Here is a 16,941-nt window from a genome sequence, read left to right as displayed (position 1 = left end):
GGGAATTGAACTCAGGACCTCTGGAGGAGCAGTCAGTGCCCTTAACCTCTGCGCCATCTCTCCAGCCCCATCAGTAGGTTCTACAGCATGCTGTGTTTCCAGATGGGAGTCCTGGGACAGCAGCTCCTCAGTGCTTTTCATGTGGAGCACATCACAGCAAATTCTACTGGGGAACTGACTGAGGGAATTGAGCTCAAAATAATTGCTAGGCCATTTTGGTCTTTAGAATGCTGGCTGTGCTGTGTCTGGGGGAGCTGACTAGTGTGCATTGTCATCAGGGGTACCTGACAGCGGAGGGAAGTGCAGTTGAGGGCTGGCTGCCTTCCCCTTCATAAGCACCAATCCCTCCAAGGGGGACAGTCGGATACAGGCCCAGGGCCTCTGTGGGGACGTGCATCCAAAATCATACTGGAAACGCTATTAGCCACATTCACATGATAGGATTCACCTTAAAGAGTCTATTTCTGGGACTATGTGTGAATGCGGCTTTCAGGTCGTCCGTCAACCCTGTACTCTGTCTTTGTAATCTGGAGGAGAAAGTACCTTCAGTTGAAAGTTTTTGGCTGAATGACCAATTTCTAAAATCCGTTATATAAGCCAGTTTTCTTTTCTGGCTTTTTAAAATGTTTGAGCTAAGGTCTCACGGTATAGCTCTGGCTGGCTGGAACTCAATCACAAAGATCCTTCTGCCTCTGCTGGGATTAAAGGCATGCATTATCATGCCTGGCAGGGTTATTTTGGTTTGTTTCTGTTTGTTTGTTTGAGACAGGGTTTCTCTGTGTAGCCTTGGGTGTCCTGGACTCACTTTGTAGACCAGGCTGGCCTTGAACTCGCAGCGAACCCCCTGCCTCTGCCTCCTGAGTCCTGGGATTAGAGGTGTGAGCCACCACCGCCTCACTTTTTTTTTTTTAATGTATAATGAACAATTAAAAAAAAAAAAAAACAGGATTAGCTTTTGCTGTAGCTCTTTAGATTCTAGGGTTTATAAACAATTTTAAAATAGTTTATTTTTCTGTTTCTACTATTTATCCTTTAAATATATATTTTTTGGAGCTGGAGAGATGGTTCAGCAGGTAAGAACACTTGCTGCTCTTCCAGAAGATCCAAATTTGCTTTCCAGCACCTGCGCAGCAATTCACAATCATCTATAACTTCACTTATGGCCTATCTGGGCACTAGCACTCACATATGTGCACATACATGCATGCAAACAAAATACACACATAAATAAATATTGTTTAATGCATTTTTAAAAGAGTGTGTGTGTGTGTGTGTGTGTGTGTGTGTGTGTGTGTGTGTGTGTGTGCATGCTCATGTACACATGAATGCAGATAGCCTTGAAGGCCAGAAGAGAGCATCAGATCCCCTGAAGTTAGGAGGTGCAGGCAGTTGTGATCCCCCAATACCGGGGCGGGGGGGGGGAGCCAAACTTGGACCCTCTGCAAGAGCAGTGCATACTCTCGTATCTTCTTATACACTCTCAACTCTGATGCTGGTTTATGCAAGTGTAATTAAACTGTTGACACAGTATCTTAATAGTCTTCTACAGTATCGAAATGTGAGCGGAAGAGTTGATTCATCGGTTAAGAACACTCGTTCCGAGCACCCACACTGAGGCTCACAGCCATCAGTAGCTCCAGTCTCCGGGCACTAGTACCCTCTTCTGACCTTGGGCACCAGGCATGCACATGGTGTGCAGACATGCAGTTTTGTTTTGTATTTTGGGACAGGGTCTCTCTCTGTAGTACTGGCTGTCCTGCAACTCAAGATGTAGGCTAAACTACCCTTGAACTCAGAGAGATCGCCTGCCTCTGCCTCCTGAGTGCTGGGATTAAAGGCGCGTCTTGCCAATGCCCAGTGACATAGAGTTTTGCAGTTTCCAAGCAAAAACACCCATACACATAAAGTAAATAAATCTAATATATATCTAAATGTTTCTGATATTCAGAGAAGTAGAAACAGTTCATGAAACTTAATGTTTGAATTAAGCTCTTGAATGTAGTCAAGCTAACGTGCTAATCTGTCAAATATAAATGTATCTGTATTTCCTCGTTAAACTGTAACCCCAAAGCATCTTTAACTATAGAAGTCATGGTCTCAACTGGATATAGAATTCATAGATAACTGGGTTTTTAAATTTGCATTTTTAGAGGAACAGTATATATAATGTTTATATATTATACACTGTTTCTAAATCTCTGAGTTTGAGGCTAGCCTGGTCTTCATGATGAGTTCCAGGACAGCCAGGGCTACACAGAGAAACCCTGTCTCAGAAAACCAACAATAAAAACAAACAGAAGGGATGACTCGTGATTGGATTGGTCTGTTTGTTGTTTCAAGCAGCCCTGTAACTGCCGTCAGGGTGTTTGCTGTTTTAATTACGTGGGTGATAAAGACTTGTTAGTTTTGTAGTAATATCTTGGAGGAATTTTCAGCAAAGTAGAACAGACTTTTGTAACACTGTGCCATGCATTATTTCCTCAGTTCCTTTTACTGCAATTGTAGGCTGCATGGTAAAGCTAGCTCTCATAATGGACATTTATCAAGACCAGTGTGTTGGCTCATGAGTAGAGTTTAGGGGAATGTGAGGTTTTTATTTAACGAATAACACACTGGTGAACAATTTAGGATGTTGATAGTTTAGGACTTAATGTTTCCTCTTAAGTAGTAAGGGGGCGGGGAGAGTACAGCTTTTACTTTGATTTCCTATCAGTAAGCCCCATTTTCAGCAAGAGAAGAGATAGAAATGTTTGTAACATGGATATAACACTGTGATAGAGAGTTTTGTCATTTCCAAGCAATAAACCTTCATCTTTTTTGACTTTTCCAGAATGTATGAATCTTGTAATCTGGCTGTTCCAGCTCAGGGAAATAAATTAATGTGCTTTTGTCATCAAATCTTCAAAAATCAGCTCACATGCCACTAAAAGCACTAGTTCTTTGCTCAGTAGAATATAGGTCTAGAATATAGGTGAGAGATTTTTGTCTGAGTTATTTGATGCTCTGTCCACTGTATAAAGTAGAGCCTGACACATAGTGGGCACTCATTGTATTAAAATAGCGCCTGACACATAGTGGGCACTCACTGTGTTAAATAGTGCCTGACACATAGTGGGCACTCACTGTGTTAAATAGTGCCTGACACATAGTGGGCACTCACTGTGTTAAAATAGTGCCTGACACATAGTGGGCACTCATTGTGTTAAAATAGCCCCTGACACATAGTGGGCACTCACTGTGTTAAAATAGTGCCTGACACATAGTGGGCACTCACTGTGTTAAATAGTGCCTGACACATAGTGGGCACTCATTGTGTTAAAATAGCCCCTGACACATAGTGGGCACTCACTGTGTTAAAATAGTGCCTGACACATAGTAGGCACTCACTGTGTTAAAATAATTGCATACATTCTTTTCTTGGACATGAACAATGAAGTGTTTCATGTCCCTGAGTTGGTTCTTGTGTTATTCAGGAAGCAGAGCCTGTCTCTAGGAAGAAGTGATGTCATCCAGCTGAAAGAAGCCTACAAGTGGATAACTCAGCCCCTATTTTCAGAGGAACTGGGAGTTCCCACTGATGGAAAGGTATCAGACAACACACTCTTGATCTCTGGGTTAGCACCAGTTTCCCTTGGTTATATGCTCGAGACTTGGTTAGCCAAAAGCACCCCATTTATGAGATCTCTGAAGGTTTTAAATGTTCATTGGATCTACATTGATGTTAAGGGCCTTTTATATGTTTGTTTTTTCCTTTGTGATCCAAGACACTGAGGAAGATAAGAAATAATGTGACCATATTGCTCTTAAAACGTTAGAAGTGACTCTAGCTGGTGTATTTGTAGTTTAGCTGGAAAGACAAAGCAGTGTATTAAAAACTGAGCAAGGAGCCAGCAAGATGGCTCAGTGGTAAAGGTGCTTGTCACAAAGCCTCATCACCTGAGTTTAATCATTGACACCCACCTATTAGCACTGGTTGTCCTCTCTCTCTCTCTCTCTCTCTCTCTTTCTCTCTCTCTCTCTCTCTCTCACACACACACACACACACACACACACACACACACACACACAGATACACACACATACATAGACACAGACACACAAACACATAGGCACACAGACACACACACTTTTTTAAAAAAAGATTTATTTATTATGTATACAGTGCTCTGCCTGTATGTACACCTGCAGGCCAAAAGAGGGCATCAGATCACATTATAGATGGCTGTGAGCCACCATGTGGTTGCTGGGAATTGAACTCAGGACCTCTAGAAGAGTAGTCAGTGCTTTTAACCGCTGAGCCATCTCTCTAACTCACTTACTTTTTTTTTTTTTTTAAGTTAAGCAAGTATTGATTCAACTCCGGACTATTTAATTTTGCTTTATCTGTGGTTAATCTTGTTTTCAAATACATAGGCATATGTAAAAAATAAAAAATTTAATTAAAAAAAAGCCACATACATAGACAGTAGAAAATTGGCTTGTTCTGGAAGTATTTCGGGTCTGTTTCTAGGCAGAGACTGCTTTTGAAACTGGGGCATCTGGACACTTTTCCAATTCTACAGATGATCTGGCCTCAGCCCTAGGAGTGGGCTGAATATCTGGGGAGAGCTCACCCGGTGCCCCTGAGTAAACACAGGGCAGGCGCCCAGCTTATCAGAAACTAGACTTCAGTAATGTAGGCTCATGGCTTATTGCCTGAGGGAGGGTCCCCAAGAATTAGATACATCCCTACAAGTAAAATCTCAGCTCTATCTTCTAAAGCTAATTAGGTTTTTAAATAATTCTAAAGCACATACTCTATATTCCGGTAAAAAACAGGCCCTTTAAATTGACTTATGTGTAGCGTGGTTTGCCCCTCCCCCAAGTGCCACAACCGCAGGGTAAGCCCTCTAAACTGAATACTGAGACTGCTGTGAGGTAGAGTAAAACTACCTCACAGATGGCCTGAAAAGGAAACGAAGTAATGAAAGTACTTTGGAATTTAGAGAAGTCATTAATGTAAATGGTTCTTAACTCAGAGTTCAGTTTTGAAGCAGATACCTTTAAAATTTACACACTGAGTCAGAGAACAGAAAGTGGGAAACAAAAGACCTAATGATGTGAGCAGATTTCAGCGGGTTTTCTTTAATAGAAAATACTTGGTTCATTTTATTTTTATAATGTAGATTAGGACGGAGCAAAACTGAAGCCATTTGTTACTGTGGCTTTCGCAAAATGCGCTTGGTAAAGACCTGGTGAGCTTAGTGTAGTGAGAATTCTGAAAGGACAGGTGGCATGTGGCAGCTGTAACTTTTTCCTCAGGATCAAATCTTGGCTAGTCTCTGCAGAGGCTAGAGGTGGATATGGATATGGATAGCACAGAAGTAGTCACATACAAAAATGCTTGTTGCAGCTGTTTTTAAATAACAGGACTATTTTCTATAACTTAATGTCCACCGTGGAGTAAGTTTAACAAGACAGCTTTACAAAAGTTCTAATAGAAATGGCGAGTGAGAAACATACTGAACGGGCTTATGGTTCCACCCTGGTGGGATGGGATTGGAAAGCCGTCTTGTATTTGATTTATTTCATAATTTGGAAGTATCACTTTTGAAAAACAGAAATTAAGAACGCTTTTAAAACATTTTAAACTTGGATACTTTATGATGACATTTGAGAGCTGGGGACATGGCGCAGCTTGGATCTGAGTGAGGATGGCCAATAGTACAGAAGAGCCAAGCAGAGGCCCCTCTCCAGAGCTGGCTGGCCGGCCAGCCTCGGCTAACTGGTGTGGGACGGTTTCAGTGAGAGGTCCCCATCTCAGAAAGTAAGGTGGTGAGGAACTGAAAAAGATATCCGAGGTTACCCTCTAGTCTCCACATACACATCCACACATGTACGTGCACCCGCATGTACACACACACACACACACACACACACACACACACACACAGAGAGAGAGAGAGAGAGAGAGAGAGAGAGAGGGAGGTGGAGTGGGGGGGGGAGGGAGAAGCTTCATCCAGAATTCTTAAAGATTTGAACAAAATGTTTTTGTCCTGCTAATAATTGGTCATTAGGGACACGGAAGTTCTCTGGCCTTTGAGTTATCTCTTTCCAGCTTCCTGATTTCTTACTCACTTTCTTTCTAATGTGTGTGTTGGTCCAGCACTGACACAAGTTGATTTAAAACTTATTTTAGGGGAGGGGAGGGGTATCTGGGGAGATTTAGATGGAGGAAAGATAAGATTTAAAAAAAAAATATGTTGAATTATATTACAATCTTACATAAAAAAAAAAAACAAAGCCCAACACCCTTATTTTAAGAGTTCCGTGGTCTCATTGGTTACTATGGAAGAAACTTGTCTCTTCTGGAGCGGACAAGCAGGTCTCAGGGCCCTGGTATTCCTAGTGTCCTTGCAGCTTTTCTGAGCCAACCTTTCGGAGTTGACCTGTTTCCATCATAAGCTCCTAGCTGCTAGTTTCCTCTTGCTCATTTAAAAACTGTCTTTGTCCTTTTTAGAGCTTGTTTGAAGTGAGTGTGGTTTTTGCCCACCCGGAAACAGTTGAGGACTGCCACTTCCTGTAAGTCGCCTGGTAACAAAGTGTCAATCATGTAAACCTTTTAGTGCTTTTCTTTTTCATGAAGATAGTATTTTTTCTTTCTTGTAACTATTTCAGAAATTATCATGTCTTAGATTTAAAAGGTGCCCTTTTAGAGAGACTCCTCAGGGGAATTTACATAGCTCACAAATGTGCACACACTTATATATAATATATAAGATGTGTAAATATAAGCATATAAAATATATTTGAATTATGTTCACCTAATATAAACTAATTTAACATTTTTCTTCTTCTTTTTATTTTGAGACAAGGTCTCACTCTTTAGCCGGAACTCACTATGTAGACTAGGCTGGCCTTGAACTCAGTGATCCACTTGCCTCTACCTCCCAAGTGCTGGGATTAAAGGTGTGCCACCTCCTGGCTAAACTATTAACTTAACTTGAATTTTATTTCAGAGGTGAAGTTTGCCCAGATTGTTTCAAACCTGCCAAAAACAAACAGGTAAGTATATTTACTTCTGACATTATCAACAAAGTGAATATACACTGGGAATGTGGCAAGAAATGATCTTTAAATATTTCCATTTGGTCAATGTATTGTTATCTTACGTATTTATTTTTGCCTTCTGGGTTTCTGAGATGGCCTGGAACTTGTAGCCATCAGGGTCCTCTGCGAGATTCCAATACTGCCACACATTGCCCAGCCTCTGCCCAGCATCCCTCCATGACCCCTTAACCGTGCATCTTCTGTACCTACAAAAACAGTACCCTGTGGATGTGCTGCTAGCCCAGGGTTCAGCCTGGCTCTGCAGCCCACGCTTGTATCAGCTTCTGTGTGCCGACCCTGGGGAAGCACTTCCGTTGGCAGTTACTTTCAAGGAGCCAAGAACCCCATTGATTTAGGCTTTCTTCCTTCAGAATTTGATGGAACCTCCAGTGGGTGGGTTTTTGCCCTCAAGATGCCTTTCCTGTCATCCCAGAGGCAGGAAGCTTGTCTCTCTCTCTTGAGGAATTATCCCCTGAGTGGCCCACAGTCAGCATTGCTGCCCCGGGACCCCGACACCTCCTGAGCCAGGCCTCTACTTCCCACATTTCCTCAGCAGTCTTGTCCTTTAAGCTTCCCTGGGAATGGTCCATCGGTCAAAAGCGCTCTAACCCCAAGTCCCTAAGCTTCTATGTTCCGCCCACAATTAACCATGTGACGAGGCTCATCACAGCAGTGGCCCAGCTTCTTGGTGCTACCTTGGTCACTTACCCCAGTGCTGGGAAAACAGACCCTGACAAAAGATTTTGGGAAGGAAGATCTGGCTCGGCGTCTTGTACAAGGGAGAGAGTGAGGTGAACACAGGCACTGTGGCTTCTGCCTTCCTCACGCCTTGACCTGCCCCGCTGCTGTCATTAAGGACAGACTGAAGGGAAGGCCTGGAGAGGCACACCAGTCACACACTGACCAGGAGTACTTCAGCCTGACTTGCTTTCTTGGGACCATGAAGTATTTCTTGATATTGAATATGTGGGATGACATAATTCCTCTAATGAACTGTGTTTCAGTTCTTGTCTTGATAAAATGTCTTTTCATTTTACCTATCTAGTCAGTTTTCACCAGAATGGCAGTTTTGAAAGCTTTGAATAAAATAAAAGAAGAAGATTTCCTTACGTAAGTATAGAAGTAAGGAGGCGTTGTGCAAGTTTAGAAACATGAGGCTATTGGAGGTGCTAGCCTGGCTCTCACTCAGGCGGTAGGCATCCTAGTCCTTCTCCTAACCTGTCCCTGGTACAGGACTTGACATGTGTAGCATTTATAAACATTTATCAAATTAACACCTGAGTCATCTGACTTCCTGGCCTTACAGAAGCGGGGGCCAGAGTGTGACTCCGTGGTAAAGCTTTTACCTGGTGGAGTTGAGGCCTGGGTTCAGTCCCTGCGGTCAAAACCCAAACTTTTGATTTTGAGAAGAGGATATTGATTTCCAAAAAAGGAATTAAGTTCTCAACTGAGAAATTTAGTGGCCCATGGGCCTAGCACTATTCCTGTTACACTCCAAACCTGATACTTTCTAGTGTGGCCATCTCTAAAGAAACCAGGAGGAGGCTTGGGGGTGTCTTGGGGGTGCCCTCACTAGGACAGAAAAAGCCCTGGCTAGAGAGCAAGGGAGCCTGGCTTCATAGCTATTCTCTAGTCCACGGTTGGGATCTTAGCTGTGTTAGTTTCTTTTGGCATCAGTGCTATTTTCAAAAATATAAATTGTTAAAATACGTAGAAATGCAATAAACTTTATATTTTAATTATTGGTGCTTTAAAAAAACCTAATTACTGTAGTTTTATTTCTGGAAGACCCTTGAGTAAATATCAAACAGATATTATGATGAGGGTTTCTTATTGTTTGTGGACTAGAAAAAAAAATGAGTCTCATGTTGGAAATATTTTCATTATACCTTAAAAAGTAAAGAGTACTTTATCTAGAGGCTTGAGAAATGGTCTGTGCCCAGTTCCAGCACCCACACAGCAGCTCAAAAACCAGCTCTAACCCAGAGAATCTGATGCTCTCTTCTGGTCTCTGCAGACACTAGGCAGGTACATGCAGGCGAGATGCTCATACACAGAAAATTAGAGCTAAAAAGGATACTTTAGATACATACCAGTTCCCAGGTTTCTAAATGGTTTCATTGTTAAGGCATCTTAGGAAATCTTAGAAAAATTCCAAGCCACCTGTGTGGGGCTAAATCAGAATTTACTTACTTACAAGTAAGTAAGTAAGTAACTTAGCGGGAGCAGTTACCCACTAGAGTTTTATCCAAGCAACTTAGGGGTATTCAAGCCAGCAGCAAGTGACCAGGTACAGAAAAATGGTTGAAGAGCCCAGAGAGGCTTCTACTTTGTGTCCGTGGGTTTCCCCCAGAAACCTGAAGGCTGTTAGAAGGTATCACTGGGGAAGACAGGTCCCCTGACTGTGAAGGGCAACATCAAAGCCCCACTTTGCTTAGTGCCATTGCTGTGTGTTAGAAGTGTTTAGGGCTGGAGTGTTGTCTCAGCGGTTAAGAGTACATGTTGTTGCAGAGGATGTGGGTTCAATTCCCAGCATCCATGTTGGAAGTTCACTGCCTCCTCAGCAGCAGGCACACATCTGGTACACAGATGTACTTGCGGGCAAAAGAGGTATACACATAAAATAATAAAAATAAAAGTAAATCTTAAAGAGAAGTGGTGCTTGCCAGCTGATAGATATGGTTGTGTAGGCCTGTAATCCTAGTCCCCGAGAGGCTGGGGTAAATGCATTATGGCCAGACTGTGCAACATAGCGAGTTCCAGACCAACCTGGGATGCAGGTGGGACTCAAAATAAGCAGAGCACAGGCACTGAGAGATGGCTTCATGATTAGCAGCACAGACCTTTCCAAGGACCCAGGTTCAATTCCCAAGACCCCGTGACCATTTCGGGCCTTCATAGGCATTGCACACATGCAGGCAAAATATCCATTCACATAAAATAAGAATAAATAAACCTTTAAAACAAAACAGCAGGATTTGAATAGTAATGGCCCGAAGAACCCTTTTGCTCCAGAACTTCAAGTATAGTCCCTGAGGCTCGAGTTCTGAGTGGTCAGGCAGTGGTGACTCAGCTAAACTGTGCAATACCTGTCTCAGATATTACTGTCCATAGCATCCATTTTGATTTGCAGGCTATTTCCTTGTCCTCCAAACTCACCGAAGACTGTGTGCACTGTCTCTGAAATCGAATGTACTCATGGTGCTGTTTTCGTCGCTGGTAAATACACCCGGGGACCCTTCCTGACCTTCACTCTCTTCCTGATGGGCAGGTGTAAGGAGGCCTGAAACTGAGCAAGAGAAAGCCCGTGATGCAGAGGGTGTTCAGTAACATGGAAAACAAAGTTAAAAACTAATTTCACTGTCCTCTCTGTGACTAAACACTCGGCTTTATTTATCCAGAGAAAAAGAAAACGTTGTACTGGCTTTCCTAATTGGCATAGAGCTGGCAGGTTTTTGTTTTGTTTTAAAAGTTGTAGTTGTTGGGGCTGGAGAGATGGCTCAGTAGTTAAGAGCACTGTCTCCTCTTCCAGAGGGCCTGAGTTCAGTTCCCAGCAACCACATGGTGGCTCACAGCCATCTATAATGAGATCTGATGCCCTCTTCTGGCCTGCAGGTGTACATGAAGATAGAGCACTCATACGTACACAAATAAATAAATATATATTTTTTTAAAGTTATAGTTGCTTCATAGTAAAAGCTTAAATGAAGTTGCTCTTTAGTCTTGACCTCCTCAGGTATCAGCAGCTGCTTTTTTCTTTTTCTTTCTTTTTCTTTTTGGAAGCTTTATTCATAAGGCAGGGAATGTTTGTTATTTTAACTTACAAATTTTCACAAATTTAGTTCTCTATAGTGATACATCATCACTAATGACCATTATATTTAAGTTATTATTATCTGTAAAAACAAGTTTTCTAAAAAATGATCTTTGTTTTGTTTCGCAATATCCTGTAAGTCAAATGATCAAATCATTTCAGTCACCTGATACACTGTTTCTAAGCTGTCTATTCTACTGTAACCTTAAATCCTACTTACTTGTCTCCATGTTTATGTGATGGCTCCCCAAGTTAGACTGTTAGTTAAAGGCTAGGCCTCCTTTTATACCCTAGCACTGAACACAGCGTCCATCCAACTACCTGATGTTCCCTTGGCAGGCAGATACAATAAGTACTCCAGAAACCTCCCCCAAACTCCTTGGATAATTGATGGAGAGAGGAAGATGGACTCTTCAGTGGAGGAGTTGATTTCGGATCATCTGTTAGCAGGATTCCAAGCAGAGAGTAAGTGTTTCACAAACCCCGTTATTGAAGAGCGGACTCCTAGAGGCTCCGGGACCATTTCTCTCTTCTGTTAGTCACACCCAACCTGGGTTCCTTGGCTCCCGGCTTCCCCAGAGCAGGCACTGATAGCATGCAGAAGGCTGGATTTTAGTGCGATAGCGAAGGATGGCTGCTTTCTCAGTGACTGCTCTCCTGGGAAACTCAGAAACAACCAAGGCTGCACTAAGCCCTAACCTTGACAAGCCTCGGCTAAGCGTCTTGGGGAGCTCTTCTGTTAGTACTTGCTCAGGGCTAGTTAGCCACTGAAGCTACAGAGTGCCGCGGGATGAAGCTCAGGTCTAAAGAAAGGAGACCAAGAGCAACCACCTTACGGAGGTTTTCGGAGTGTGCTGCGATTTCATTTTCTAGGTACTAATGAGGCAGGCTTGTGGGATGAGTCAGGTGTGGGGAAGTATATGTTTCCCTGGTCTCAGCAGGCCTATAAGTCGAAGGCAGTGGACAGTCTTGTGATTTTACATAGGAATAGATATGAAGGAAAGACCTCAACTGTAAAGAAAAAACGCAGGTGGTGGGCAATGCAGTGTTGGGAGTGGGGTCAGCTTGTGAATCAGCCAGGCACTGCCTTTCCCTCTTAGAAGCTTTGGGGACATGCTGCAAAGTCAGGTGGAGGTCTAAGTGACCAGTGGCTGTCCTTCTAGCCCTCTGACTTCTTAGGAAGAAACACTTTGGACCACATCTCTCTCATGATTATTGTCTGCCGCTTTTATTATTTATTCTAGTATCTTTACTCTTACATGTTGGCACTTGCACATGAGTGTAGGTGGCACTGGATCCCCTGGCGCTGAGTCACAGGGCTGTGGGTGCTAAGAACTGGGCTCAGGTCCTCTGCAAGAGCAGTGCACCTCACTCTTCAGCACCCCGCCTGCTCGTTAAAGTTTATACAGATGGTTTTCTTCTGTGTATGTGTGCATGTAGAGGCCAGAGGTCAGTGTTGGGTGTTGTCCTAGTTAGGGATTCTATTGCTGCAATGAAAACGTCATGACCAAAACAAGTTCATATCCACCACTGGAGGGAGTCAGGACAGGAACTTAAACAGGGCTGGAACCTGGAGGCAGGAGCTGATGCAGAGGCCACGGAGGTTTTTCAAGACAGGGTTTCTCTGTGTAGCCTTGGCTGTCCTGAACTCCCTGTAGACCAGGCCGGCCTTGAACTCACATCGATCTGCCTGCCTCTGCCTCCCAAGTACTGGGACTAAAGGTGTACCACCACTACTGGGGCTAGTAAATCTTTGTGTGTGTGTGTGTGTGTGTGTGTGTGTGTGTGTGTGTGTGTGTGTGTGTGTGGTTGGGGGTGGGGCAGTGGGGGAGGGAGGGAGGAAAGGGAGGCGGGATGGGGAGTACAAGCTTGTTCAGAATCCCTGACCGATAGCATCATTTTCCAGCGTGTTTCTCAGCTGGGTGACTTGTTTCCCACCAGTGGTTCATGTCTGAGGGCTCTGGGGGATGAGGTTGCCAGCTGTGTGAAACAAACCAGTGTTGGATGGGAGCGGCCTTGTTTCATACCCAGCCGTTCTGTCTCCTAGGGAAGACAGAGAAACTTGTCTCTCGGTTGCTTTGAACTGGCCCATCCTGCTACATATCAGCTAGTTCTGTAATTCACGACTAGTAGGTTTTGACGCACTCTCAAGATCAATGAATTTTAGAAGTTTTCTCCTAATATTACATTTACTACTTTATTTACTGAATACAGTGTTTGTTGGGCCAGTTCCCTGTGGACATGATCAGTTTCAAGGTAGAGTCCAAGCCATGGGTTGTGGCATCCTGGGGCCATTCAAGCCTTCAGTGGTCTGCGTCTGACCTGGGTGTGCGAGCTACTGCATAGCTGACGACCCTTGCTCTTCATTTTGTTTTTGACATATCCTGTCCTTTGAGGAGATGCTTTAAAAACCTATAGATTTAGGGGACAAGGCAAGGTACAATTCAAGTTTAGAAAAGTAGGTTTTAAGTATGTATTACTTAAGTATGTACTAAAGAATGCCCCCCACCCCCGCTATTTATTCTTTATTATGTACTTAAGAAAGGTTTAAAGTTTTAAAGGTTTTTTTTCCCCCTATAAATGATTTCCTCTAGGGTTCAAGCTGTTTTCTTAGATTTCAGGTTTGAAACATTTTCTAAAAAGGAGCTGATGACACAGCTCAGAGGCTAAAGGCATTTGCTGCTAAGATTGACGGCCTGAGTTTAATGCCCAGGTTCCACACGGTAGAAGGAGAGGACTCTACAGATTGTCCTCTGACCTCCACACGTACACCATGGCACATGCCTGTACGCACACACGCAGCACACACATGTACGCATGGAACACAATAATAGTAAATATTGCTCGTGGGAATCTGTGTGCAAGGATGTTCTTACATTTGTTTCCTGCCCCGTGTCTACATGTCACGTTACAGTGTGTAATTCTCCAGAAGTGGTAACTGAGGATGAGGTTGCCTTTGTCTCTAACGTCAAGCGCGGTGCAGTGCTGTGCTGTGGTAGACGTCCTGAATGAATATGCCAGTGCCTGTGTGAACCATTCTCAGCTGGTCTTCCACCCCTTTGTTCAGAGCCCTTAAATTTCATCATTGTAGAGACTGCTGAGGGTTCCCAAAGCCTGCCAGCCCTTCTCAGCCTGGCGGAGCCCCTCTGCTGTGTGTCTCGGTGCTCCAGTGTAACCTGGTAGTTAATTGGAATTGGTTCCAGTGTCAGAGCGCCTGCTCCACCAGCCTTATTACCAGATGTGTTTCTTAATCTGATATGACTTTTGGCAAGGCATTCGTCCTGCCTGTCTCACTTTCCTAACAAGGAAAGTGGAGATAGTGCCAGGGGCAATCTGGAGTAACGCCCGCCGAGGTGGTGCTGCCTGTGGTGATGAAGTTTTCCATTTGATCTGTACCTATGAGCCGTATTATATAGACCTGTAAAACCCTTTTCCCTATCTGACATTTCCAGCTTTTAGTCTGTGATAACAAACTCACCTTGGATTGTTCATTGGTTTTTAACATGGCTCCATTTCGGGTTTGGTTACATAATTAATTTGCTATTTAAAGGTCATGTTTTCTCCATAGAGTTTAATTTTAACATGATGGTATGGTGCTTGCTTTCTTTTTTGTTTGTTTTTTTTTTTTGGGGGGGGGAGGGTTGTTGTTGTTTTGTTTTTTTGAGACAGGGGTTCTCTGTGTAATAGCCCTGGCTGTCCCAGAACTCTCTTTGTAGACCAGGCTGGCCTCAAAATCACAGTGATCCACCTGCCTGTGCCTCCTGAGTGCTGAGATTAAAGGCGTGCACCACCTCACCCGGCTGTGCTTGCTTTCTTGAAGGAAAAAAAAGACAAAGTTTTCCGTAAGCCAGTGGCCAGGGAGGTGGGGCTTTCCTTTCAGCCTTGGCTTTCTATGAGATGGGATATAGATGCTGGATAAACTTGGCTTTCATGTCAGAAATACATAGCTCTACTATTGGATTGTTTAACCCTCAGAATATTACTTAGATCTCTAGAGCTTAATGTTCATATTTAATGCTTCATGAAGTTATAATAAGAGTTAGTGCTGTGTATATAGTTTTACCCCAGCACGTGATATAATGGGTAGTATTTATTACCACTGTTACTACTTTTAGCCAAGACTGTGATTAGAGATGTAGTGCTTGTTAGCCAGTGAGGCGCCTCCCGTGGATTTCTGGGGCCACCAGACCTTCAGTTGGATTTCTGTCAGGGATTGGAACAAAGAATACCAGGCTGCTGTCTTTCATCTTTTTCTATTGTTCCGTTCCTTGCAGGTTTTAATTTCTCATCCTCTGGAAGAGAAGATGTCGATGTGAGAACATTAGGGAATGGTAAGATGGCGTCAGCACCAGCTGAGTAGAACCAGCTTGCTTACCGCAGCCACTTAGAGGCAAGGGAGTACCAGGCTCCTCCAGCCCGGAGGGCGCCTTGTGCAGTACGCAGCTGCCTTTGCAGACTATGAGCTGTGTGAACAGGGCCCCTTCGTCCAAGGCTTCCTTACCACAGCCTGTAAGTTGTGATGTCTTGTATATGCACCCCTCCAAGTTTATTAGTCACTCCATTTAAGAGCTTCTCAGGGCTGGGCAGGGCAGTACACGAGGGAGGCAGAGGCAGGCGGATCTCTGTGCGTCCAGGGATGGCCAGGGCAGTGTAGGTGGAGTCTGTTTCAGAAAACAAACAAAGAGCATCGCGGAGGTTACTAGTTTCTTTATTTGAAAGTGATTCTTCTCGTTTAGCCTTTATCACTCTCTTATTTTATGTTGTTGAGGTACAGGGAGGAGGAGGAGGAGAGTTAGTCCTGAGCTGTCAGGTGCTCCTGGTTCCTCCTGTGGGTCACAGTTGTTCCATGTCACTAGAAGATTAGCTGGAAGAGTGCATCTCACCTTCATTATGTCTGGCCACTGCTCACGGTGACAGGTCCATTAGTGTAACCAACTTAATTAGTGGCTATTTAAGTTTTATTTTGTGGGCTGGAGAGATGGCTCAGTGGTTAACAGCGCTGGATGCTCTTCCAGAGGTCCTGAGTTCAATTCCCAACAACCACTTGGTGGCTCACAACCATCTGTACTGTGATCTGATGCAGATGTACATGCAGAAAGAGCACTCATCTACTTAAAATAAATAAATAAATCTCTTTTTAAAAAGTTTTATTTTGTAATTAGCACAGGCGTGTGCGAGGACCTCTGGGATCGCAGTCTTTTTCACACACTGCCTGTATGAGGCTCAGCGGCCTTCTTGCTCTAGGCCCCCAGAAGCTCCTTCATTCTTTTCACACATTCCTCCCTCCCCGCCCGATGTAGTCATGTCAGTAAACGGTCAGCCCTCTAGAGCTCACCCCGTGTCGCACACCTCCTATGCCCAAATGGTAATTCTCTCAACTCGTCTGTTTCCTGACGGGGCGCACGCTGCCAGGAAGGCCCTTTGCGGTGGAGCTGCTGAATCCTCACAGAGTGCGGTTCACTCCGCAAGAAATCAAGGAGCTCCAGCAGGTAAGGGCGCCACAACCCCGCCATGCCCACACCACAGCCCCGCCGTGCCCCGCCATGCCCACGACACAGCCCTACCACGCCTGTGGCACAGCTCCACCACGCCCGCAACACCAGCCAGGACACAGCCACGCCACACCTGCGCCACAGTTCTACCACGTCTGTGGCACAGAGGCGTTGTGTACCTGCAGCACCATGACTGCGCTAGAGTTGATCATTGTTTTTCTTTCCCTGTTACTGCAGAAAATTAATAAATCGTCGGACAAAATCCAAGTACGGGACTTACAGCTTGTTACCAGGTAAGGATGGATGTGCTAGAGAGATTTCAAAAGGGAAGTCGCCATAGATCCTGTATTTGGTAAGGGAATTGCATACAGAGTTACATTAAAAAGAAAAACATAGCTAACAACCAATAAAACAGGAAATGATTAAGCAGGCGTTCTCCAAGGAGGAGGTAGGCGTGAGTAGTCAGTGAACACGAAACAGAGCCCAGCACCTTACACTAGGACTGTGCAAGTCAGAGAGCCACAGCGAGCCCTTTCTGGATGGCTG

General features: G+C 44.2%; 1 protein-coding gene across 3 annotated transcripts in view; it reads left to right on the top strand.

Annotated features, from left to right (window-relative positions):
- The window catches only part of Pus10 (pseudouridine synthase 10), a 64,253-nt gene that overhangs the window by 31,843 nt on the left and 15,469 nt on the right, over positions 1–16,941 (top strand). For 2 of the 3 annotated variants that reach the window (XM_051164970.1, XM_051164969.1), the window contains 9 exons: positions 3,474–3,585; positions 6,500–6,561; positions 6,999–7,044; positions 8,135–8,199; positions 10,223–10,308; positions 11,243–11,368; positions 15,178–15,234; positions 16,316–16,392; positions 16,633–16,688. In XM_051164970.1, the coding sequence (XP_051020927.1) occupies positions 3,474–3,585; positions 6,500–6,561; positions 6,999–7,044; positions 8,135–8,199; positions 10,223–10,308; positions 11,243–11,368; positions 15,178–15,234; positions 16,316–16,392; positions 16,633–16,688 (687 nt within the window). Of the gene's footprint in view, positions 1–3,473; positions 3,586–6,499; positions 6,562–6,998; positions 7,045–8,134; positions 8,212–10,222; positions 10,309–11,242; positions 11,369–15,177; positions 15,235–16,315; positions 16,393–16,632; positions 16,689–16,941 lie in introns of those variants that run through there. The other variant, XM_051164968.1, reaches the window with a different exon arrangement.

The sequence above is a fragment of the Acomys russatus genome, chromosome 22 (genome assembly GCF_903995435.1).
Source record: "Acomys russatus chromosome 22, mAcoRus1.1, whole genome shotgun sequence".
Lineage (NCBI taxonomy): Eukaryota > Metazoa > Chordata > Mammalia > Rodentia > Muridae > Acomys > Acomys russatus.
This window is presented reverse-complemented; position numbering and strand designations above follow the sequence as displayed.